Source organism: Alosa sapidissima, chromosome 6 (assembly GCF_018492685.1).
Source record: "Alosa sapidissima isolate fAloSap1 chromosome 6, fAloSap1.pri, whole genome shotgun sequence".
Taxonomy (NCBI): domain Eukaryota; kingdom Metazoa; phylum Chordata; class Actinopteri; order Clupeiformes; family Clupeidae; genus Alosa; species Alosa sapidissima.
In genome coordinates this window covers 35,276,192-35,299,254 of record NC_055962.1, presented here as the reverse complement: position 1 = coordinate 35,299,254, position 23,063 = coordinate 35,276,192, and the positions used below count along the sequence as shown (strand labels likewise).

Genomic DNA, 23,063 nt, shown 5'->3' with positions numbered 1-23,063 from the left:
CTTTTCTTCCACAAGGAGCTTTAAATTTGTAGGCAATTTAAGGAGAAAATTTGCCGAAACATGAATTTGAAACACAATTTGAGTTTGTTTTTCGTACACTGATGCGTGTAATGTTTATTAAAGCAGACAAAACAGCAAAGTACAAGCCAAAATGTAAAGCCAAAAAAAGGCTTTTTCCCCCCCAAAACAACAACGCTACTGTACTAGCATTTTCTTTTGTAACATACAAATGGTCTTTGTGGTAAATACAATACGAGGAGATAAATGCTTTGCAGCTGTCACCTACTTAAGACATGGAGACCAAAATTGCTATGAACATACAAGATGCTATAAAGCCAAATAGACATGTTGAGCACATAAGTAAAATTTAATTTTTTTCCCCTTTTTTTCAAATCCGAGATTATAGATCACTGATTGAACACAAATTTAAAACAATAAAACCAGTACGCCCGAAGCACAGAGTGACTACTTTTCAAGTCCAAGCGGATTATTGAAAATATGTACATTAAAAACCGTGCCAGATATCACCAATTAGTAAACCGTAAGCAACCATATGGATTGAAGGGCCAATCAATTGTCAGATTGAGTCTTTTTCGGTTTCTTTCTTTTAATAAAAAAAGAGGGTTTGTAGGAAAAAAATAAAAATTATAAAATAAAAATCAGCCCTACAGTTCTAGTTCCACTGTTGCCCAAAAGAATCCTGATAAAACTCCTGGTTGTCAGATTTGTAACCATAGTTACCAGAATGATCACCACCTTGTAGCGGTTGCTGAGCAATGGGTTGAGAGCCCCAGTTCTGATTATTGGTTTGGCGGCGCTTGGAATCTGGCTGGCTGTACCCGTCAGCTTTGCGCTTTCCTCCTACACTTCCACCGCGGCCACCCCTCGCACCACGTACCCCGCGGCCTCTCGGTTGCGCACCTCCTCTGGACCCCCGTGACCCTCTGCTTGCTCCTGGACCCCCGCCGCCTCGCTGGGGGTAACCGCCGGCCCCTCCTCGGCTCCGGGGCGCCCCCGCCCCTCCTCTCCCTCTGGCTGGAGAGGCGCCTCCTCGGGCGCCCCCTCGGCTGCTTCTGGCCCTGGCTGGCGGAGCCTGAAAGTCGTCGTAACCGTAGTAGGGATCGTCATAGCCACCGCGGTAGTTGTGGTAGTCATAGCCATAGTAGTCATAGTAGTCCTCGTAGCCATAGTAGTCAGAGGGGTAGGCATAACCCCCCCGACCACCGCCTCTGCCCCGGCCTCTAGGGGGAGGGGGCATGTGAGGGGGGCCATAGTAATAATAGTCATCATACCTAGGGAATGAAGGTAGAGGGAAACAGGCTTTGGACAAAGCTAGGACCAACCATTCAGTACTTTTTAACCAAAGGAAATTGATTTTGTTAGGATCTTTATAGGGTATTCTGGTGCCTTACAATTGTGTTTTAGCTGCCTGCCGCTGGGCCTTGCGCTCTTTTCTCTTCTGGTCGGGGGGCTTTGCAAAAACAATTTCAATCGGTTCACCCTCCAGCTCTTTCCCATTCATTTCAGCCAGAGCCTGCACAGATTCCCAGCAGAAAATGAAGTTTAGTTTAGCGAGGCTTCCGTCGTCCTTATTGAACTGTATAAAAGCAGACACGCTCGGGTCTCTTACCTTGACGGCTCCGTCCCGTTCCTCAAAGTGAACGAAGGCGTAATCTTTCAGTTTCTTTACACGCTCCAGCTTACCAAACTGACTGAAGGCTTTTTCAAGTATTTCTTCCGTTACGCTATTTGCAAGGTTTCGGACAAACAGAACTTTGACCTGGAACAAAATGATGCAAGATACAATAAAAATGTGATAATTGCCATCAGAAAGCCATACCTAACATGGACACACACACACGGACACACACACACACACTACTGATGCATCTTTCTCATCTCTTTCTGTTACAGATGCAGCTACACAACCAGCGAAGTATAGGGGCTTCCATATCCAATAAAATCAATACCACCTCCTATAGACCCAACACAAAGGCTACATATAGCCAAAACATATCACCAACACCTGCAGTGCTCTCAGATTGCATAATAATAACCTGCCATGATTCCTTTACATCTTATTCATTGGACCTGCTGGTTTCAGTCCATTTCTGCATTTCCTTGCCTGATGTTTGATTACCGCCTCATGAATTTAACAGCTGCTGACAACATTAACAGGATTGTTTTGCTTCAACCTGGACCATGAAACTTTCAACTGTGAACGTATAAAGGGCGGGCTCTCCCCTCCTGCAATGCTGAAGCCAAAAAGTGAACAGACTGCGTTACCTTAGACATGACCTCAGGGTCTGGGTCCTCAATGGGGTCAGCCCACTCGACCGTGACTACGTTGCCCCAGACCTTCACCTTGCCGCTCATGAGACGCCGTCGGGCCTGGGCGGCTGCTTTATGGTCCTCGTATTCTAGGAAGCAGAAGCCTCGGTTCTTCTTTTTGTCATCAGGCTGATGGTACAGGATGACATCATTAAGACCCTCTGTCGTGGGGGCAAAAGAGGAAATATTTAATGGGTCATGTAGTAGTTGATAGTGCAATAGCAGTGAAAGAAGAAAAACGACCACGTCAGTTTTTATTAGGCTATGTTGGGCAGAGAGTCCTCCATTTTTATAATTTTAGAAGTCTTTCTAGTGTTCAGCTTGTGACAATTAAGTGAGGCCCAACTGAGTGTCACAGTTAGAGAGGAGACTGATGACCTCCAATGGATCAATCTGTCACAGCATCAATTATTCACTTCACTTAAAATATACATAAGGCATCCACACAAAAGACCATGTCTCACCTGTGACTTTAGAAAACTCCTCCACGATCTGTTCTTTCGTTTTGCTTTTGGGGATTGACCCAACAAACAGTCTATTATTCGCAACCGATATACACACTCCAATGTGTTTGCCCGGGCGAATTTCATGATTGTTAAACTGGGGGAAACAAGATGAGAAATAGAATCATGTTAATTTTGAATGGTAGATCTTGATCACATCACAGGACTTTTACAAATGCACAATTTGTTCTGCATAATTGTCACATTTGTAAAAGTCAGCTTCTAGAAAGATCTTAATAAACACACCAAAACAGGGTAATATTCAATGTGAAAAAAACAGGTTCACGATGATGGAGTCTACAATGTCACAGAGCACTAAAAAGTTCAATAAAGCTCAATAAAGTCTAACTAACAGAATTTGCTTTTAATACAAGAAAGTCCAATGACTCACATAAAAATCAGTGTGCACAACTTTAATGGCTTTGACATCTTTACATCTCTCGGTAATGTGCAATCTGCAAAAGCTATAGACCCTTTCAATCTCTTCCTAGAGGGTTTCCAGTTGAAACGTTCAAAACCAACACAGTTACTTTGAAATGAAAATGTATCAGACTTTAGCATAATGCTCTACAAAATGTTGACTTTAAAACTTTTTTTTGTCTGTCCCCAAGTTACCATTAGCTCAATGATTTTTTTCTGCGCCACCGGATATGCCTTGGGAATGCAAATGTTTGTTTATGCAGTAGAGAGGGTCTATAAGCCTACTACCACTACAAACTTATTTGAACACTCCAGCAGAACAGAAATGAGACAGACACACTTACTAGCTTCACTGCCTCCTGCGCAGCATCTTTAGTGCAGAAAGTGATGAAGGCGTAGCCCCTGTTCAGGCCGGTGAGAGGGTCCATCATGAGCCGCAGGTCCCATATTGAGCCGGCCTTCTCAAACAAAGGCACCAGTTCATCTTCAAACAAATCCCTTGGAATCTTCCCAACAAATATCTTAAAGGAAAAGGGTATAGATTCAAGTTACAAAGGTTAATGAATCATAAACCAGAGTTCACAAGAACGCTGGAGTTTGACACTCCTTCAGATCTTAGCGGTAAACGGTCATCGTAACCAAGGTTACTCCAGAATACATCATTCATCATATGGACAGTCTCAATTGTCATTGTAACATGACAAATATAGTGTCAGGCTCTGAACTTGTACATTTTCACACTAGAAGAAGCAACTTTGATGGGGTCCAATTTCTTTGTGCTGGAACATTAAGTCAAATGGAGATTATGTGATAAGTCTTTCACACTTGTTTATTTGATGCAGTTTATTTGCACTGATGCAGTCTTGTGAGCTTTGCTGGAGCACCAGGCCAGGTGAATACAGTGCAGGAGGATGTAGAGTGGTGCTGACGGTGTTCTCACCTCCGTGCCAACATGGGGCTGGTGTCCTGAGTACACCGACTCTGGCGGGGGTCCACCGTACTTCCTCTGTCCTGTCGTCACATCTAGTGTGTAGTTGGTTCTTTCAAGCAGCGCCTGCCAAAGTCATCAGACTGCCATCAGAAAGCGGGAAGCTAATCTAAACTACTAACCACTGTCCAGAGCAAAATCAATTCACTTAAAATTAACAAAGGCAATCAATCAACCAACCAACATGCACTATGATCACACTGCATAAATAATTGGTACACTTACAGATCTATTTGCTTACAGGTTTACTTAATCATCTTAAATCACCTACTTTTATTTTTGCTTCATCTGGTCCTTTAGTAGAGTCTGAAACTTTGGTCCCTTGCTTCTCCCGCTGTCTGTACGTCTTCATTACTCCACACAAATAGGCACTTTTGTTCTGCAGAGACGAGAAGATGGTTTGCCGCTTTACCTCCAAGTCCCATAGCAGCATTAGGCTATTATCTTAATCGAAACATTGAGCACAAACTTACTTGCACATGTGAAAGATCACTTTCCTTAAACTGAACGAGAACTTGTAGTGCAGCTTCTTCATTGAATTCTTTCAAGGCCTCTATTGCCCTTTCATCTAAGTCGCTGTGTGCTACAAGGCCTGGGGTAAAAGACATGTCAACCATAAGACTTTTGTTCAGTAAAACCAGCAAATACAAAGAACCATCTCTTTTGTCCAGTGAAATCTTGACAAGAACCATCATAGCCATCCATAAATTACTCCCACAGAGAGAATCAATAGCCTCACAAGGACATTTAGATCAACACACAAAGACCATGTCAGAGTCATATGAATGCATACAACAAGCCACAATTAACTGAGCTTACATTTAAGGTACACTTTAAAGAAAAACACATAATTAATCCAGGAATAAAAAAAATATTCATTTCTCAACACTGTACAAAGAAAGACTGCGCATTGTATAGCTTTGGCACAAGCCTACCTCTATGTACCTCAACCCCTCCCGTGCACACACACCACTCTTTTGCTGATTAGTGTGCCTGTAGGCAGTGGGCTTTAGAGGGGCACATCACCTGTCCTAGCATCAGACAGCTGCTACTATTGTTCCTGAGCCTACCCAGCTGGCTTTCCTTTCCCATGGGACCATACCAAGAAGCACCTCTAATACAGAGCCCCCCCCCCCCCCCCCCCCCCTCCCCTCCCCCAACAACAGTTTACTAATCCACACAGTGCTTTCTTCTATACACAATGCATTTAGGGTTTAATCTGTCTACTGAAGGCGTTGAGAATTTTGTCAATTGCAACTGCAGTACCCATTTTGTCAGGCAACCACACAAAGTTGCTAGGCTACTGTAGATTTCCTGATTCCCACTCCGCAGAGCAAATAGATGTAGCTTACAAAATACATGCACAGGAGAAAATATCTGGGAGCGAAAAGAGTGTGTTTTGGGTACTTATCACAGGCTTACCTGCTACGTAAATTTCATCTAGTTTTTCAGCAACTTTCTGTGGTAAACCAGCTTCTAACAAAGTTTGGAAATGGTCAGAATGGGTAACTGCAGCGGTCGTGTCCATTGGTTCTTCTGTACCATTTCCATTAACATGTTCTGTTGCCATGTCTCCAGCAATCTGTTCAAATGCAATGGGCCAAATTAATTGAGAGGTTGGGAGGATCAAAGAATTGATATGAATCAGGGTCATCAATATATCATCATGTAAGTTAATTTGTGTAAATTGTTTATCAGACACCAGAAAGTGACAGCAAAGCCATGTTATTCAAAAACATCCAACAGTGAAGTTAGTCTTAAAGCATCCGACCAGTTTTGCTGTAGGAAAAGGTCCATCTAACCAGTTGGGCACCTTCATGTTGCCATAAAATGCATTAACATTAGTGCTTTAAGACTTTGTCAACTGACTGCTTAGTGTTTACTTCCTTAACGTTAAATAAAAACTAACGATGTAAACAATAGTAGCGTTAACCTCAAACAACTTGTTAACACAAGTACTACATCCACACATGCAAATATAGCAAGACAGCTAGGCAAAAATGCACATGTGCAGTTATATATGGTTATGTATAAAAGGAAGATAGTAAAACAACATTCACGTTAGCAACAGCCATGCCAGTAAGTTCGGCCACATCACTTAATGAACGTCAAGGCTAGCTAACTTTAGACATGTAACGTTAGGCCAAGTTTACGTTCGTAACCATACCTTGGAATTCCCACTTCTATGTTATAGCATGGTTAAGTGATTACTTTCATTTTAATGCCAACAATTGCAGTTGCAGCTAAAGCTAATGCTAGCTCAATGTCATTGCTAACTACACAGCACTGTGATTTGCTTGTTGACATGCCGCTTGCAGCTCACGAATAATCAACGTTACATTATACTTAAGACATGTAATACATCTTTCAAACATGTCATATTTACATTTATATATCTGTGACTGGGAACACAGAGTATTGACATTCGGCTGCTAAGCAAAGCACGCCTGACATAAATTACAATGGCTTGGAAGGTCCTTAGAAAGCTAACGTTGACTGACATTAGCAAGTCTTCTCTAATTACCTGATCACTGCATATAAGTTGACTAGGTTACAGGCTAGCTTTGGAAGCCAGCAACCAAGCCAGTGAGTTTGTGGTCAGTCTGTCAAGTCTAGCTCATTTCCCCTTTCCCCATAAACCAACACATTAGGTAGCTGTCCAAGCTAGCGATAGCATAGAAGCTAACGCATCTGACAAAAAAAATCTCATTCCATGTCGGAGACAACCCACGTTAACTGAAATAACGTTAGCTCACCATGCCCTGTCAAAACGTTAACCTCTGTCATCTAGCAAGCTACCTGCATCAACGAGCAGTTTCATGAATCAGTGTAGGGTTTGCATACTGCAGAGGTAAAGATCAGTGAATAAAGATAACGTTAGCGTTACTGAATGTCAATGTAACGTTAGACCTTCATTGATCCAACCGAAATCAAAAATCTAGCCGGCTAGGTGGGTTAGCTCACAACAGTCAGTGGACTCCGTGAATAATAAGTCTGTCGTAAGTTATCATGCCAGCAATTGCAATACAGGTATAACACAATGCCTACTAAGAAGTCAGAAGTACTAATCAACGTGTTGTTTAGGAGTTCACAGGGTGCAACATAATCTTGAAATCAACCCAAATGACCCAACGTGCCGCCACATAACTGGAGTCCATTTTCAAAAAGCCGGGTGGCTACAGCACAAGACAAACCACTTCTCACATTGTTTAGAAACACTACAGCCATAAAAAATAGATAGCATTCTGTAGGGCGAGCAATTTACAGTTCAAGATATAGTTACCTTAAGATGGCTCAATAAGGTGCACGGTAAGGATCGGTTCAATTTTGGGGGTGTTTTTATGAAAAGAAATAAATCTACGACTCCCCGGCGTAAGTCCGGTCGGGTTCTTTCACTTCGGGTGATGTAAAATGGCGGATACGTTCACGCCAGGATTTCTCACGCATCTATGGGGTTTCTGAGACAATCATACACGGGCTCAGTTGTCTGTAGATAGTAAACACGGGAACCAGAGCCAGTCTCTGCAGGAACTGTAAACCGAATTCCAGCCCGTCTAAGTAGACCTAGAATAAAAAATCGTGGAATAGATGTTTACACTGAATAGAATGCTACAAATTAGCAGCGCAATTTGAGCCTATCGTTTTACACAATCATTTAACAATTTAGTCATATAGGCTACTGTACGGACGGTAGTCTACTGTTTTATGATAGTGCCGGTAGGCTATAATTTCTCACAGAGTTTTTATCTATACAAAATGGGATCAGTTCTGGTTTTCATGCATTTTTACAGGCGACAAATACGGGGACAAGAGAAAACAGGTAGGCCTATTACCATATGGTAAGGCCAATATACTCTTAAAATGTACAATAACTGACCGAATCTGTCTGTAGGAAAATGCAGACACATTGGGTAGAATCACAAATAGTTCACAGACAGTTGTAATAAAGAAATAACATGTTAAACAGAAATTGTTTATTGAGAGAAAATGTGTTATTGATCAGTTTTAAAGGACGATTTAATCAATTGCTCAGGAAAAGTGATTTAGAAATAGAACAACTCTGACTCTGAGCTAGAGGAAGAACTGGATCTTGAACTAGCGGTCAAACTACTAGAGAAACTAGAGGTGGAGTTAGATTCATTTGCGAGATATCTGTCATATAACTCAAAAATCTCCCCAAAAAATTCTAAGTCTGAATCTGAATCTGATTCAGAGTCACTCAAATAATGTAAGGCCCTCTGCTCTGGACTCATGACTTCTCTTGGAATACGGGTTTGCTGAGGCATGATGGTCATCCTCAGGTTTTCTCTGTTGTTCAAACTGTCAAGGGACCTGAAGACATTCCTCACTGTGGTGCCCTCTTCAAGCTGAATGGTACTTGCCTTCACAAAATGAAACCAGAAACTATCAAATGCTAATCTCCATCACTATTTTGTGTTGCTATACTGTACAGTTCATGCACTGTTTAATAAACTGGACGTGAAGCTCAGAGAAAACGGCATAAGACCATGATATGGATAGGCTACATTAATTTGCTTGTCGTGTATCTACCTCTCCAAACCTGACATGCGCCTTGTGTATGAAAGAGAAATGGCAACATTTACCTCGCCTTGTTCAACCACTGCCTGCCGTTGAGCCTGTCTGACAGATGGATTTACATCACTCTCTGATATACATCTGGGATGAACAATTGCAACCTGTTTGCAAACATAAGTGTTTTTAAGGCATGAATTTGACCACATCTCCCCATTGGCATTTAAGTTGGGGGTGGGGCATTGTGTTACATCACAGAATACATCGACCCCAGTCCATGCATTTAATGAGACACATCTTCATGACTTGTACTGATCACAGCCAGGCTTGTAATACAATTTCATTATGTTGACACAATATGATCCTCCAGGGAGATTACAACAATTAACAACAGGAATTACTGTTACAATACACAGGCTCAATATATACATTGAACCATACTAGTTATCATACTGGGGTAATGCAATGTATTAAAAGCAAGGAAAAGAATAACCTTTCGAGGAACTTCATTCCTATCCCAAATACTCTGCTTAAGTTTGCTGCCAGAATTGGGAGAACCTCTTGGGTTGTCCAACAGTCTGCCATCAACTCTACAATCCTCAGAGTGTGTCCCTCTAGAAGTTCCTGCAGAGGGCTTTGTGTGTATAAAGAACAGTTATACAAATTATATTCACCAATTATATTCAAATGTGTGGGTTTTTTTTGTTGGTCAAATACATTCCTCCATTACCTTAAGATGTTTCGAGGTATCCATTTTAGGACAACACTGCAAGTACACAAATCTGCAATTGACAGCCCAAATACTTTATTAGAATTACATTCCATCACTGAATGTGTGGAAATCTAGAAGATCTCTTTATTAGCTAAAGCATTCCTAATGACATCACAAACCTTTTGCAACTCTAGAACGAGGACATTGTGAGGCTGCAGGAGAGACTCTAGAACTCTGACACCAGATTGCATTGTGAGGCAGCAGGAGACTTAATGCTGCCCAGGCTCTATGGCTCTGATGCTGCCCAGCTAACTTTTAGTGGGGCTGTTAAGCTCTTAAAATAGGGACGATCTTGCTTTTTATGAAAGAAGCATGAAACTTGACCTCAAGCCACTGACCTCTGTATGTTGTATGTGACACTACAGGTGAATGGGGTAAAAAAAAAAAAAATAACAGATATCACCATGAAACTTTCTCAGTTGAATACTCATGTTAAGCTAAGAAAAAAATGTATTGAAAGTTTTTTTATATTTTAATGTTTAAATATGCAAATTAGGTGATATCTATAATTTTTTTTTTTTTTACCCTATTCGCGTCACAACCATAGACTGTAAAAAATAGGTCACAACATATTACAGAGGTCAATGACCTCTATCTGACCTCAGAGGTCAAACTGAGAATGCCTCCAGATCTAAAATTAAAGCTTAGGTCATCAAGAACAAACCCTGAAAATGTCATGCTTCTTTCATAAAAAACAAGATCGTTGAGCTTAACAGCCCCATTATTTGGATCCTAAGCCAAATTGACAGTTATGAATTTAAGAATTACTTCTGTATTAGAAGTTTTTTTTTTTTTAAGCCTTGTGTTATCCTCAAATCTTACCGACACTCTTTATCCTTGGGGTCAATTTGACCCCAAATAAATAAACCCTCAGAAAATGGTTATAATTAATATTGTTACCCAGTTTTTTTGTGACAGGTACTTAACAAGAGTGTAATAGCCACCATCAAAAGCCCTACAAAACAATCCCACCCCCCACACCCCTTTATGAACCTTGGAACCCTGGCTAGCAGTATTGCCCATCCAGTGTCAGCAGCCCAAAGGCTTGCTGTTGTTTCCCCTTTTGACTTATACAGTCCTGCTAAAATTACTTATATGTAATATGTACTTGTGTATGTAATAATGATAATAACAATATGCTCTCATATTCAAATAATAATGTCCATAATGTGTCAAATATTCATGTATCCTATGTTTCATACAGCTGGGGTCAAACTGACCCCAAGGAACATCAATGTACAAAATATTTGTACAGGACATTGAAAACAAATGACAAATGTCATGTTAACTCACCCTTCAATTGAGGAAAAGTCATGAAACATGAAGCAAAAAAAAAGTGAACCATATATTTTATGATGTTAAACGTTGCTTGGGGTCAAACTGACCCCAAGAAGATAAGAACAGAATATTTTTCTGTAATGAGGTCCTAGGTCCTTGATTCATAGACCAAATCATAGATGAAAACAGAATTACATACACTTGCATTGTATAAAGAACACATAAACGAAGCATTTATTATACTTGAATTAAAGGCATACCTTCTTAGCTAAGACGTGTCCTTGGGAACACATTTGCACAGTAGGTCCCCATAGACCTCTCTTGAATAAGTCCCGCCTCTGAAACATCCGGATCCACCCAACTTCCGGGCGTCGAATGTCTATGGGAAATAACATGGCATTTCGAAAAGCCATACCTGTCAAACATCTATAGGTGGCGAAGTAGAAAAAAAATGGTGGGCCGATTGGCCTACACACTTCTGACATCTAGTTTCCACTGGATTTTTTGATTGTCGGTGCCGTTAAAGTAGAAATATATCAGTAAGAAGCACTAAGCTAACGCACGCTTCTGACGCCGCAACTCCCTGAGTCAAGGTTGCATAGCAACGGCAATGTTTCATAGCTTGTCTTCACCGAAATTGAGTTCGTGGCACCAGAGCACAGTACGGAGGTGGCACTAACCCTGCATGAAATCGTCATGTTTGATAGGTTGTTAATACATTCTGAAAATGTTACTGTTCTGATCAAGGTCATGCAAAATAAAGCTATCGACTCAATGCGACTCTGCCTCTGATTCCTAGTCTGCTTATCATTATCTGTTTTTCGTGAAATAAAGAATCTCGTCTCGTCATGTCTTTAGTGTCTTTGTCGGCGATTTCTTTCTTTTTCAAATATCTCAATAACAGCCAACAAACTCTCAGCACAGTCAAACCAAAGTTAAGTCGTGTAACACTGGTGAACTGGTCTACTTAGCCTCAGATCCGCCATATGTCTATGCTCTCCGAACGTTCGCCTGCCCCCTTGGTTAGATCCATAGACAGTAAAAGAAACCAGTCACAACCTAACATGATGGTCATTTTCACGCGTGATAGAGTGGTGAAGTCCCGCCCCTTCCGTGGACCTATCTTTCAAAAAAATTTGAACGGCAGTCTGGCGAAAAATAAATTATTTTCTGGTCCCGGTTGACTTGTGCCTTGAATTACCCATATGATGTTTGTCGATTTTAATGTAAAGACATTTGCAGTTTGTTTCGTAACTATTGAATTACAACATTGTGAAAGATCGTAATTCCAACGACTACAAACCTATTTTTTACAGTCTATGCTACAAACCCATCAGTCGCGCTAGTGACGTTAGCTCATTCACGGCCACACTAGATTGTACAAGCATAGCTTCTACCAGCAACAGGTCTTAATTGGGCTTTCCTTGCCGAAGAAAATACCATGAGTCAGAGGATTAAACACATCAGGTAAGTTGTATTCGTCCATAGACTGTACATTACATACTGTTAAATGACATAGCAGGCAGCAAGATGCAACCGTTAACTAACATAACAGCTCTTATCGTTTCATTACGTTGGTGACGTACATCGTTCGAGATGAGAGATGTAGTCCACTGAGTGGATTCACACAAAACCAACATAACTTTTGAAGTCTATCGAACAACAGTACTTTCTTGACGTGAAAAATTATCTTTTAAATTCACACACATCATATATGAAATTTGTGGCACAATTCAAACTGGACCAAAAAATAATTGTTATCTCTCCATTAAAGGAACCGTATGTAAGAAATGAAATTCAATTAATCATAAAATGGCCCTGATTTGTCACTAGACATCAATTAATTAGCTAATTTCAAATACTTATATCACTGACAACAGTAGTCCGGCCAGGATATCGTCATTTCAAAAAGTGAAGTTGCAGCCCTCAACTGATGTTGATGTTTACATATTTGTGTTTTAGCCTGATCCTCCACCCTCCACCTATCTAGTAATCACAAAGTCAGTAGTGTTTCGGCATCTGGGTTGCCAGCTCTGCTCTAGTTACCACTGCGGTGTACACCGCTCTACAGTATTTTGAAAGTGATTGTAGTACCAGTTTTGGCCAAAATCCTACATACGATTCCTTTAACTCCCGTTCATAATTTTTTGAAAGATAGGTCCCATGGACCGGAAGTAGAAGGGGCGGGACTTCACCACTCTATTTCAGTGGTCGTGCAAGGTTCAGCCTCTTTTCAACACGAGTCTCCCTTTTGGGAGATTTGTTCTACTGTAGATGACAATACAATTTTGATACAATTCAAATGCCAGAGACTTAAAAAAAACAAACATTTTATTTAAGTAATTGGCGACCTACAGATCATTGCACAAAAATTGTTACAGCCATTTGAACCTAGTGCATTTAAGTTATGTAGGAGTAGTTTTATTTATAATAAAAAAAAAAAGTTGACTAATGAACTAGTGCTGTTCAAACACACCATTCCTGTAGAAAACCAGTAGCCCAATTACATGCCTGCAGGTAGCCCGCTTTAAAAATGCATTCAATAATGACTACTGAATATCATATTAGCCTGTATTTAATGTGCAGTAAGTAGAATTTAGCCATGGCTGCATGTGACAAGTGACATAGCATAGAGATTTGCGAATAACAGACATTCCTGTAATTTAGATAGATTTACATGAATTCAGACCAAGGAGACAATCCATCCTTGTGTGAAACAAGTTATTCAGTACAGGGGGCAAAGCTCAAAATAGCACTTTAAAAAGTCAGATGGGGATACACACACGTATTTAGGTCCCATGGAGTCATTCAGCTAGGAGGTCGATTCACATCTTGGGGCCTACTTTATGATGCTTCTCGTGTCCAGCACCTACTCATTACGGCACAATACTGCCAAAAAAAAATGAAACACTGTTAAAATGAGTAATGTCTCATCAAGTCAGCACTGGACTACAGAGGCAAAATATGGACTGAGGTGCTAAATATGAATGTTGTCTTTTCAGAAGTCAGATCCGAGTAAATCTCATTCACATGAAATCAGGTTCGGGATAGATTCATCCTTAAAGGCAACACAGAACCATTGGAAGCATCATTAATAAACCTGCATATAACCTACAATATTTTTCCTCCCACACCAATACAGACCATCAACAGCTGCAACATGACACCAGTATAAGACAGACCAGTACTCACTCATTTTGGCACAGTACAACCACAGACCACGTCATGTGGATGAGGATCAACTTCAGGGAATTTTTTTTTTATATATATATATATATAAATATAAATATATACACACACACACACACACACACACTTAATAGGTAATGTCTAATCAAGTCAGCACTGGACTACAGAGCAAGGAAAAAGATGTGCTAAACATGAAAGTTGCATTTCAGAAGTCATATTCGATAAGAATTTCATTCACATGAAATCAGGTTCGGGATATATTCATCCTTAAAGCAACCCCCAAAAATGACAAGTGACAAACACACAGCAACACAAGAATCACCCAGGAATTTAAGAATGACATTACATCACAACTACCACATACCACATGAATGTAGTAAGAGTTTGGTACTTTGCTCCAAAGTTCCAGAGTTTTGGTTCCATCTTCATGTGGCCTGGAAATGACATCCAACATCAACGCAACTCTTATATGGAGATCATTAAACTACGAAGGCTACTTCTACAAACATAGCAGGTTGCATTTCAGAAGTCAGATCCGATAACAATCTCATTCACATGAAATCAGGTTCGGGATAGATTCATCCTTAGAGCAACAGACCCATTAGCAGAAGTACCACTAATTAGAGTAATCTTTCATCCTTTTAACCTATCCATATCAACAACCCCCCCCCCCCCCCCACCACCACAGAAGCAATCAAAAGAGCTGAATCATGAAGCTAGTACAAGACAGACCAGCACTTACTCATTATGTCACAGTACCACCAGAGACAGCCTGTTCATGTGATTAAGATCGCCCTGAGGAGAAAAATAAATAAATATATAGATAAATACTCTTAAAATGGGTGATGTCTTATCAAGTCAGCACTGAACTGAGGCAAAACACACATAGGTTGCATTTCAGAAGTCAGATCCGATAAAAATTTAATTCACATGAAATCATGTTCGGGATAGATTCATCCTAAAGCTCTACGTTCACGCCAGGATTTCTCACGCATCTATGGGGGTTCTGAGACAATCATACACGGGCTCAGTTGTCTGTAGATAGTAAACACTGGAACCAGAGCCAGTCTCTGCGGGAACTGTAAACTCAACGAATTCCAGACAGCCCGTGTAAGCAGACCTAGAATAAAAATCGTGGAATAGTTTACACTGAATAGAATGCTACAAATTATCAGCGCAATTTGAGCCTATCGTTTTACACAATCATTTCACATTTCAGTCACATAGGCTACTGTACGGACGGTAGTCTACAGTTTTATGATAGTGCAGGCAGGCTATAATTTCTCACAGAGTTTTTATCTACAAAATGGGATCAGTTCTGGTTTTCATGCATTTTTACAGGCCACAAAAACGGGGACAAGAGAAAACAGGTAGGCCTATTACCATATGGTAAGGCCAATATACTCTTAAAATGTACAATAATAACTGAATCTGTCTGTAGGAAAACGCAGACACATTGGGTAGAATCACAAATAGTTCATAGACAGTTGTAATAAAGAAATAACATGTTAAACAGAAATTGTTTATTGAGAGAAAATGTGTTATTGATCAGTTTTAAAGGACGATTTAATCAATTGCTCAGGAAAAGTGATTCAGAAATAGAACTATGACTCTGACTCTGAGCTAGAGGAAGAGCTGGATGAACTTGAGCTCGAGCTAGAACTGGATCTTGAACTAGAGGTCAAACTACTAGAGGAACTAGAGTCAGATTCACTTGCGAGATATCTGTCATATAACTCACAAATCTCCCACAAAAGTTCTAAGTCTGAATCTGAATCTGATTCAGAGTCACTCAAATAATGTAAGGCCCTCTGCTCTGGACTCATGACTTCTCTTGGAATACGGGTTTGCTGAGGCATGATGGTCATCCTCAGGTTTTCTCTGTTGTTCAAACTGTCACGGGACCTGAAGACATTCCTCACTGTGGTGCCCTCTTCAAGCTGAATGGTACTTGCCTTCACAAAATGAAACCAGAAACTATCAAATGCTAATCTCCATCACTATTTTGTGTTGCTATACTGTACAGTTCATGCACTGTTTAATAAACTGGACGTGAAGCTCAGAGAAAACGGCATAAGACCATGATATGGATAGGCTACATTAATTTGCTTGTCGTGTATCTACCTCTCCAAGCCTGACATGTGCCTTGTGTATGAAAGATAAATGGCAACATTTACCTCGCCTTGTTCAACCACTGCCTGCCGTTGAGCCTGTCTGACAGATGGATTTACATCACTCTCTGATATACATCTGGGATGAACAATTGCAACCTGTTTGCAAACATAAGTGTTTTTAAGGCATGAATTTGACCACATCTCCCCATTGGCATTTAAGTTGGGGGTGGGGCATTGTGTTACATCACAGAATACATCACCCCCAGTCCATGCATTTAATGAGGCACATCTTCAGGACTTGTACTGATCACAGCCAAGCTTGTAATACAATTTCATTATGTTGACAATGTGATCCTTACAACAATTAACAGGAATTACTGTTACAGTACACAGGCTCAATATATACATCAAACCATACTAGTCATCATACTGGGGTAATGCAATGTATTAAAAGCAAGGAAAAGAATAACCTTTCGAGGAACTTCCTTCCTATCCCAAATACTCTGCTTAGGTTTGCTGCCAGAATTGGGAGAACCTCTTGGGTTGTCCAACAGTCTGCCATCAATTCTACAATCCTCAGAGTGTGTCCCTCTAGAAGTTCCTGCAGAGGGCTTTGTGTGTATAAAGAACAGTTATACAAATTATATTCACCATATATTCAAATGTGTTTTTTTTTTTTTACAAATACATTCCTCCATTACCTTAAGACATTTCAAGGTATCCATTTTAAGACAACACTGCAAGTACTCAAATCTGCAATTGACAGCCCAAATACTTTTAGAATTACATTCCATCACTGAATGTGTGGAAATCTAGAACATCTCTTTATTAGCTAAAGCATTCCTAATGACATCACAAACCTTTTGCAACTCTAGAACTAGGACATTGTGAGGCTGCAGGAGACTTTAGAACTGACACCAGATTACATTGTGAGGCTGCAGGAGACTTAAACTTTGGATCCTAAACCAAATTGCCATTTATAGTAAGGATTATTAAGATAGGCCACAGCCATGAGTTTAAGAATTACTTCTGTATTAAGTTTTTGGAACTTAAGATAAAATATTTCTGTAATGAGGTCCCAGATTCATAGACCAAATCATAGATGAAAACAAAATTATACACTTGCATTGTATAAACACAAAGCATTTATTATACTTGAATTAGAGGCATACCTTCTTAGCTAAGACGTGTCCTTGGGAACACATTTGCACAGTAGGTTCCCATTGTAGCTTTTCACTGCAGTGCTTGTACAGGGTGTAATACACCAGTGAATAGTCAGCGATTAACTTACTTCAGAGATCCTTATGCAGCAATTTCATTAGACATACACCATTTTATATTTTTCATATCTTCACCTTAATTCAATGGGTGTGCATTTTTAAGCTAAGATGTTACACTGCATACGTCTACTTCCTGTGGCCCCATCATACACACTTAGAGCCAGTTGGACAACATTCTGATTTTGACTCCCTAAGCCAGTCATCCAAATAAACCACTTTTGCTGCCAAGTATTTCATTGTAGAGAACAAGTTATATGTTGTTAAGGTGGAGGCTAGGCCCTTCTGGGAGATTTGTTCTACTGTAGATGACAATGCAATTTTGATACAATTCAAATGCCAGAGACTTTAAAAAAACATTTTATTTAAGTAATTGGTGACCTACAGACCATTGCACAAAAATAGTTACAGCCATTTGAACTTAGTGCATTTAAGATATGTAGGAGTAGTTTTATTTATATTTAAAAAAAAAAAAAATTCCTGACATTACTGTAATTTAGATAGATTTACATGAATTCAGACCAAGGAGACAATCCATCCTTGTGTGAAACAAGTACAGGAGGCAAAGCCCAAAATAGCACACACACACTATTATTTGGGTCCCATGGAGTCATTCAGCTAGGAGGTGGATTCACATCTTGGGGCCTACTTTATGATGCCGTGTCCAGCACCTACTCCTTACGGCACAGTACTGCCAAACAGACTGATGGAGGATCGCCCTGAGGGGAAAAAAATTAAACACTCTTAAAATGACTAATGTCATATCAAGTCAGCACTGGACTAGAGGCAAAATATGGACTATAGTGCTAAATATGAATGTTGTCTTTTCAGAAGTCAGATCCGAGTAAATCTCATTCACATGAAATCAGGTTCGGGATAGATTCATCCTTAAGGCAACAGAACCATTGGAAGCACCATTAATAAACCTGCATCCTTTTACCAACTTTGAGAAAGAAAAAAAAAAAAAAAAAAAAAAAAGGAACCCTTAGACAATATTTTTCCTCCCACACCAATACAGACTATCAACAGCTGCAACATGACACCAGTATAAGATAGACCAGTACTCACTCATTTTGGCACAGTACAACCACAGACCACGTCACGTGGAGAAGGATCAACCTGGGGGGGGGGGGGGGGACACAGACAGACAGACACACTTAAAAATAGGTAATGTCTAATCAAGTCAGCACTGGATTATAGAGCAAGAAATAGATGTGCTAAACAAGTTGCATTTCAGAAGTCAGATCCGATAAGAATTTCATTCACATGAAATCAGGTTCGGGATAGATTCATCCTAAAGCAACCCCCCCCAAAAAAGATTATCGTTTTGCTGTAACAAATACACAGCAAAACATTACCCAGGAACGTATGACATTACTTCAAAACTACCACACAAATGTTTGAGTTTGGTACTTACATCTCAGTGGCCTACAGACATCATGATCATGGCTCCATCTTCATGTGGCCTGGAAATGAGATCCAACATCAACACAACTCTTCTAGCGAGATCATTAAACTATGAAGGCTACAGAGCAGCAGAGTAGGCTTCCACAAACATAGCAGGTTGCATTTCAGAAGTCAGATCCGATAAGAATCTCATTCACATGAAATCAGGTTCGGGATAGATTCATCCTTAGAGCAACAGACCCATTAGCAGAAGTACCACTAATTAGTGTAATCCTTCATCCTATCCATATCAACAAAGCCCCCCCTCCCCCACCACAGAAGCAATCAAAAAAACTGAATCATGAAGCTAGTACAAGACAGACCAGCACTTACTCATTATGTCACAGTACCACCAGAGACAGCCTGTTTGTGATTAAGATCGCCCTGAGGAGAAAAAATAAATAAATATAGATAAATACTCTTAAAATGGGTGATGTCTTATCAAGTCAGCACTGAACAGAGGCAAACTACTTAGAGATGTGCTAAACATGAAGGTTGCATTTCAGAAGTCAGATCCGATAAGAATTTCATTCACATGAAATCAGGTTCGGGATAGCTTCATCCTTAAAGCAACCCCCCAAAAAAAGATCATTGTTTTGCTGTAACAAAAACACAGCAAAACATCACCCAGGAACATATGACATTACTTCAAAACTACCACACAAATGTAGTAAGAGTTTGGTACTTACAGCCTAGTGGCCTACAGACATCATGATCATGGCTCCATCTTCATGTGGCCTGGAAATGAGATCCAACATCAACGCAACTTATATGGAGATTAAACTATAAAGGCTACAGAGCAGTATAAAGTAGGCTTCCACAAACATAGCAGGTTGCATTTCAGAAGTCAGATCCGATAAGAATCTCATTCACATGAAATCAGGTTCGGGATAGATTCATCCTTAGAGCAACAGACCCATTAGCAGAAGTACCACTAGTGTAATCCTTCATCCTTTTAACCCATCCATATCAACCTCAACCCCCTCAACACACCACAGAAGCAATCAAAAGAGCTGAATCATGAAGCTAGTACAAGACAGACCAGCACTTACTCATTATGTCACAGTACCACCAGAGACAGCCTGTTCATGTGATTAAGATCGCCCTGAGGAGAAAAATATATATATTTAGATAAATACTCTTAAATTTGGGTGATGCGTTATGTCAGCACTGAACTGAGGCAAACACAGGTTGCATTTCAGAAGTCAGATCCGATAAGAATTTCATTCACATGAAATCAGGTTCGGGATAGATTCATCCTTAAAGCAACCCCCCCAAAAAAGATCGTTTTGCTGTGACACACAGCAAAACATCACCCAGGAACGTATGACATAACTTCAAAACTACCACACGAATGTAGTAAGAGTTTGGTACTTACAGCCTAGTGGCCTACAGGCATCATGATCATGGCTCCATCTTCATGTGGCCTGGAAATGAGATCCAACATCAACACAACTCTTCTAGCAAGATCATTAAACTATGAAGGCTACAGAGCAGCATAGAGTAGGCTTCCACTAACATAGCAGGTTGCATTTCAGAAGTCAGATCCGATAAGAATCTCATTCACATGAAATCAGGTTCGGGATAGATTCATCCTTAGAGCAACAGACCCATTAGCAGAAGTACCACTAATTAGTGTAATCCTTCATCCTTTAACTTATCCATATTCTCCCCCCCCCCCCCCCCCACACACACACAACAGAAGAAATCAAAAGAGCTGAATCATGAAGCTAGTACGAGACAGACCAGCACTTACTCATTATGTCACAGTACCACCAGAGACAGCCTGTTCATGTGATTAAGATCGCCCTGAGGAGAAAAATAAATATACATGTAAGGGATAATGGACGACACGGTGGTCTGTTCACAGAAGTTAATGCACGGTCGAGGTTGTAAAACGGCCCGACGCGAAGCAGAGTGCATTAACTTCTGTGAACAGACCACCGTGGAGTCCATTATCCCGCTTATTCCACTGTTGCCACTTGCGTTTTGTTCATTTCCTGTTACAATTTAAACGTTTTAATCGCTAGAACTGTCTTGTTTGTAGAACTAATTTCTTCCGACACATATCAACTAATTTCTCAACTCACAGGACAAACTGCCGTTACTAGTTCTAAATGGATGGTTGCTACGGCCAAAGGCCAGTCGTTAGTTCTATCTCTCCCGTTGTCAAGCGGGCGTATCCCAAGATTCTGATGAACTTCAGCTTTGAAACGTCGCTTTTACTTAGCCTGCCGTCATCCATCTAGCTAAAAGCCACCTCCGTCATATGCTACAATGTTGCAATGTTCTGAACGTCTGCATTTTACAGCTCGGATGCAACGTGACCGTTCATTTAAACTTCACAACGAGTTCGGCGAATTAATATACAAGTGTGATACGGCCAAAAAAATTGATCTACTTCATAGGTGTGCAGATAATATACGGTTAATGGTCGTTCTAAATTACGTATGACAATGGGAAATTCAACCAAGCAGTGGAATACATTTAGATAAATACTCTTAAATTTGGGTGATGTGTTATCAAGTCAGCACTGAACTGAGGCAAAACACACAGGTTGCATTTCAGAAGTCAGATCCGATAAGAATTTCATTCACATGAAATCAGGTTCGGGATGGATTCATCCTTAAAGCAACCCCCCCCCCCCCCCCCCCCAAAAAAAAAAAAGATTAGCGTTTTGCTGTGACAAACACAGCAAAACATCCAGGAACTTGACATTACTTCAAGACTACCACATGAATGTAGTAAGAGTTTGGTACTTACAGTAGTGGCCTACAGACATCATGATCATGGCTCCATCTTCATGTGGCCTGGAAATGAGATTCAACGTCAACGCAACTCTTGGAGATCATTAAACTATGAAGGCTACAGAGCAGTAGAGAGTAGGTTTCCACAAACATAGCAGGTTGCATTTCAGAAGTCAGATCCGATAAGGATCTCATTCACATGAAATCAGGTTCGGGATAGATTCATCCTTAAAGCAACACAGGTTTATTATTTTTTTTATTTAAGAACCAAAAAGGTATTATTGTTACCCCCCATACCACAGAAGCAATCAGAACAGCTGCAACATGAAGCTAGTATAAGAGACCAGCACTTACTCACTATGGCATAGCACCAGAGGCAGCTTGTGTGGATGAGGATCGCCCTGAGGAGGGAAAAAAAGAACGATAAACACTCTTAAATGGGTAATGGCTTATCAGGTCCGCACTGGACGGCAAAACACTATATAAATGTGCTAAACATGAAGGTTGCATTTCAGAAGTCAGATCCGATAAGAATTTCATTCACATAAAATCAGGTTCGGGATAGATTAATCCTTAAAGCAACCCCAAAGCAATCCTTAATACGTTCAACTACTGCAAATAAACTTTCTTTTAAGTACAATCAAAAGGATTCTGATCAAGCCTTTCTACAAAGGCCCTAGAAAGAACCTCGCCTGGAACTGCCCATCTCAATGAACTATGCTAAGCTTTGCTAACGGTGGGTGTTTCAGACTGAATTACGGCGCTCACAGAGACGAGAAGGGTATGCAGCATCTTATCTAACTCTGGGGGAGACGATGAATAAGCGAATGATAACAAGTGCCATAGTAATAAACCCAAGTAGGCAAACTCACCACAGCACTCTTGACCTCAAGGTAGCATGTGTGCAGCACGTGCTTGTTTAGCGCAACAATCACATAACTTGGAACATTTGGAAGTTTAATAGCCTCTTTTTGGATCCAGTTTGATCGCTGTTGTATGCTCTTCCAAACATAGCGGACCTTATAATAATCTTGCAGAACGTGGACTACCTAATTACTTCAATGTGTTCTATGTCGCCGACGCTATGAGATGTCTTCGAAGACTCAGGAGAATGAGTGTGAGGGGCACATGCTTTTTATAGGCGGATCGCAAGGGGGCTGGATTTCAACGTGGTTTGCAACGCCGCTCCGCCTTTCTTTTTAAGATAAATAAATATTTCAACGGTTGCCGACCCATCATCCACCACGACAGTTTATCTGACTAGAAATGGGCACCATAACGTTAGAAGTTATATGCAGGATACAAAATAATTAATTGCAGAATTAATTTCTAGAGTAAATATAGTTTATTTGAATGCCGCACAGAGTTGACGTATATTTCCCATAATATTTCTCACATGGCGTTGGAATTAATAGTCAGCAAAGACTTTCATATTAATGAATAATTCAATCTTTCTCATTCCACA

The 23,063-nt window shown here is 40.4% G+C and overlaps 1 protein-coding gene, 2 long non-coding RNA genes and 14 other non-coding genes across 27 annotated transcripts in view; all 17 read right to left on the bottom strand.

The window, feature by feature from the left end:
* LOC121711605 (synaptotagmin binding, cytoplasmic RNA interacting protein) overlaps positions 1-7,691 on the bottom strand; it is a 10,194-nt gene extending 2,503 nt beyond the window's left edge. For 3 of the 10 annotated variants that reach the window (XR_006032383.1, XM_042095353.1, XM_042095354.1), the window contains exons 1-11: positions 7,526-7,691; positions 5,665-5,824; positions 4,716-4,834; positions 4,514-4,621; positions 4,195-4,308; positions 3,599-3,775; positions 2,796-2,931; positions 2,287-2,492; positions 1,631-1,780; positions 1,413-1,534; positions 742-1,292 (exon numbers count right to left, since the gene is read on the bottom strand). Coding sequence is in view for 7 of the 10 variants with exons in the window: in XM_042095353.1 (XP_041951287.1) it covers positions 742-1,292; positions 1,413-1,534; positions 1,631-1,780; positions 2,287-2,492; positions 2,796-2,931; positions 3,599-3,775; positions 4,195-4,308; positions 4,514-4,621; positions 4,716-4,834; positions 5,665-5,812 (1,831 nt within the window). In the remaining 3 variants the exon portion in view is untranslated. Of the gene's footprint in view, positions 1-83; positions 1,293-1,412; positions 1,535-1,630; positions 1,781-2,286; positions 2,493-2,795; positions 2,932-3,598; positions 3,776-4,194; positions 4,309-4,513; positions 4,622-4,715; positions 4,835-5,664; positions 5,825-7,525 lie in introns of those variants that run through there. The other 7 variants (XR_006032385.1, XM_042095360.1, XM_042095361.1 and 4 more) reach the window with 4 other exon arrangements.
* The window catches only part of LOC121711641, a 27,089-nt gene extending 4,070 nt beyond the window's left edge, over positions 1-23,019 (bottom strand). Inside the window, exons 1-11 of one of the 2 annotated variants that reach the window (XR_006032393.1) lie at positions 22,471-23,019; positions 21,953-21,999; positions 21,615-21,661; positions 20,608-20,660; positions 20,230-20,278; positions 19,904-19,956; positions 19,541-19,589; positions 19,185-19,235; positions 18,823-18,871; positions 14,757-14,809; positions 14,018-14,067 (exon numbers count right to left, since the gene is read on the bottom strand). This is a non-coding gene — a long non-coding RNA (uncharacterized LOC121711641). Of the gene's footprint in view, positions 1-14,017; positions 14,068-14,756; positions 14,810-17,749; positions 18,125-18,473; positions 18,525-18,822; positions 18,872-19,184; positions 19,236-19,540; positions 19,590-19,903; positions 19,957-20,229; positions 20,279-20,607; positions 20,661-21,614; positions 21,662-21,952; positions 22,000-22,470 lie in introns of those variants that run through there. The other variant, XR_006032392.1, reaches the window with a different exon arrangement.
* LOC121712400 lies at positions 13,821-13,890 on the bottom strand. The gene has a single exon (XR_006032615.1). It is a non-coding gene; the product is annotated as a small nucleolar RNA SNORD50 (small nucleolar RNA).
* Positions 14,217-14,287, bottom strand: LOC121712409. The gene has a single exon (XR_006032624.1). It is a non-coding gene; the product is annotated as a small nucleolar RNA SNORD50 (small nucleolar RNA).
* Positions 14,534-14,604, bottom strand: LOC121712410. Its single transcript, XR_006032625.1, has one exon. It is a non-coding gene; the product is annotated as a small nucleolar RNA SNORD50 (small nucleolar RNA).
* LOC121712403 lies at positions 14,909-14,979 on the bottom strand. Its single transcript, XR_006032618.1, has one exon. It is a non-coding gene; the product is annotated as a small nucleolar RNA SNORD50 (small nucleolar RNA).
* On the bottom strand, positions 15,523-16,961 carry LOC121711642. The gene is made up of 4 exons (XR_006032394.1): positions 16,830-16,961; positions 16,599-16,739; positions 16,192-16,284; positions 15,523-15,969 (listed from the first exon to the last, which is right to left on the bottom strand). It is a non-coding gene; the product is annotated as an uncharacterized LOC121711642 (long non-coding RNA).
* On the bottom strand, positions 18,230-18,299 carry LOC121712405. Its single transcript, XR_006032620.1, has one exon. It is a non-coding gene; the product is annotated as a small nucleolar RNA SNORD50 (small nucleolar RNA).
* LOC121712397 lies at positions 18,636-18,706 on the bottom strand. Its single transcript, XR_006032613.1, has one exon. It is a non-coding gene; the product is annotated as a small nucleolar RNA SNORD50 (small nucleolar RNA).
* On the bottom strand, positions 18,974-19,044 carry LOC121712408. Its single transcript, XR_006032623.1, has one exon. It is a non-coding gene; the product is annotated as a small nucleolar RNA SNORD50 (small nucleolar RNA).
* LOC121712398 lies at positions 19,351-19,421 on the bottom strand. The gene has a single exon (XR_006032614.1). It is a non-coding gene; the product is annotated as a small nucleolar RNA SNORD50 (small nucleolar RNA).
* On the bottom strand, positions 19,689-19,759 carry LOC121712407. The gene has a single exon (XR_006032622.1). It is a non-coding gene; the product is annotated as a small nucleolar RNA SNORD50 (small nucleolar RNA).
* On the bottom strand, positions 20,047-20,117 carry LOC121712396. The gene has a single exon (XR_006032612.1). It is a non-coding gene; the product is annotated as a small nucleolar RNA SNORD50 (small nucleolar RNA).
* Positions 20,383-20,453, bottom strand: LOC121712406. Its single transcript, XR_006032621.1, has one exon. It is a non-coding gene; the product is annotated as a small nucleolar RNA SNORD50 (small nucleolar RNA).
* Positions 21,413-21,483, bottom strand: LOC121712402. Its single transcript, XR_006032617.1, has one exon. It is a non-coding gene; the product is annotated as a small nucleolar RNA SNORD50 (small nucleolar RNA).
* LOC121712401 lies at positions 21,762-21,832 on the bottom strand. The gene has a single exon (XR_006032616.1). It is a non-coding gene; the product is annotated as a small nucleolar RNA SNORD50 (small nucleolar RNA).
* Positions 22,107-22,177, bottom strand: LOC121712404. Its single transcript, XR_006032619.1, has one exon. It is a non-coding gene; the product is annotated as a small nucleolar RNA SNORD50 (small nucleolar RNA).
* Positions 23,020-23,063: the final 44 nt, after the last annotated feature.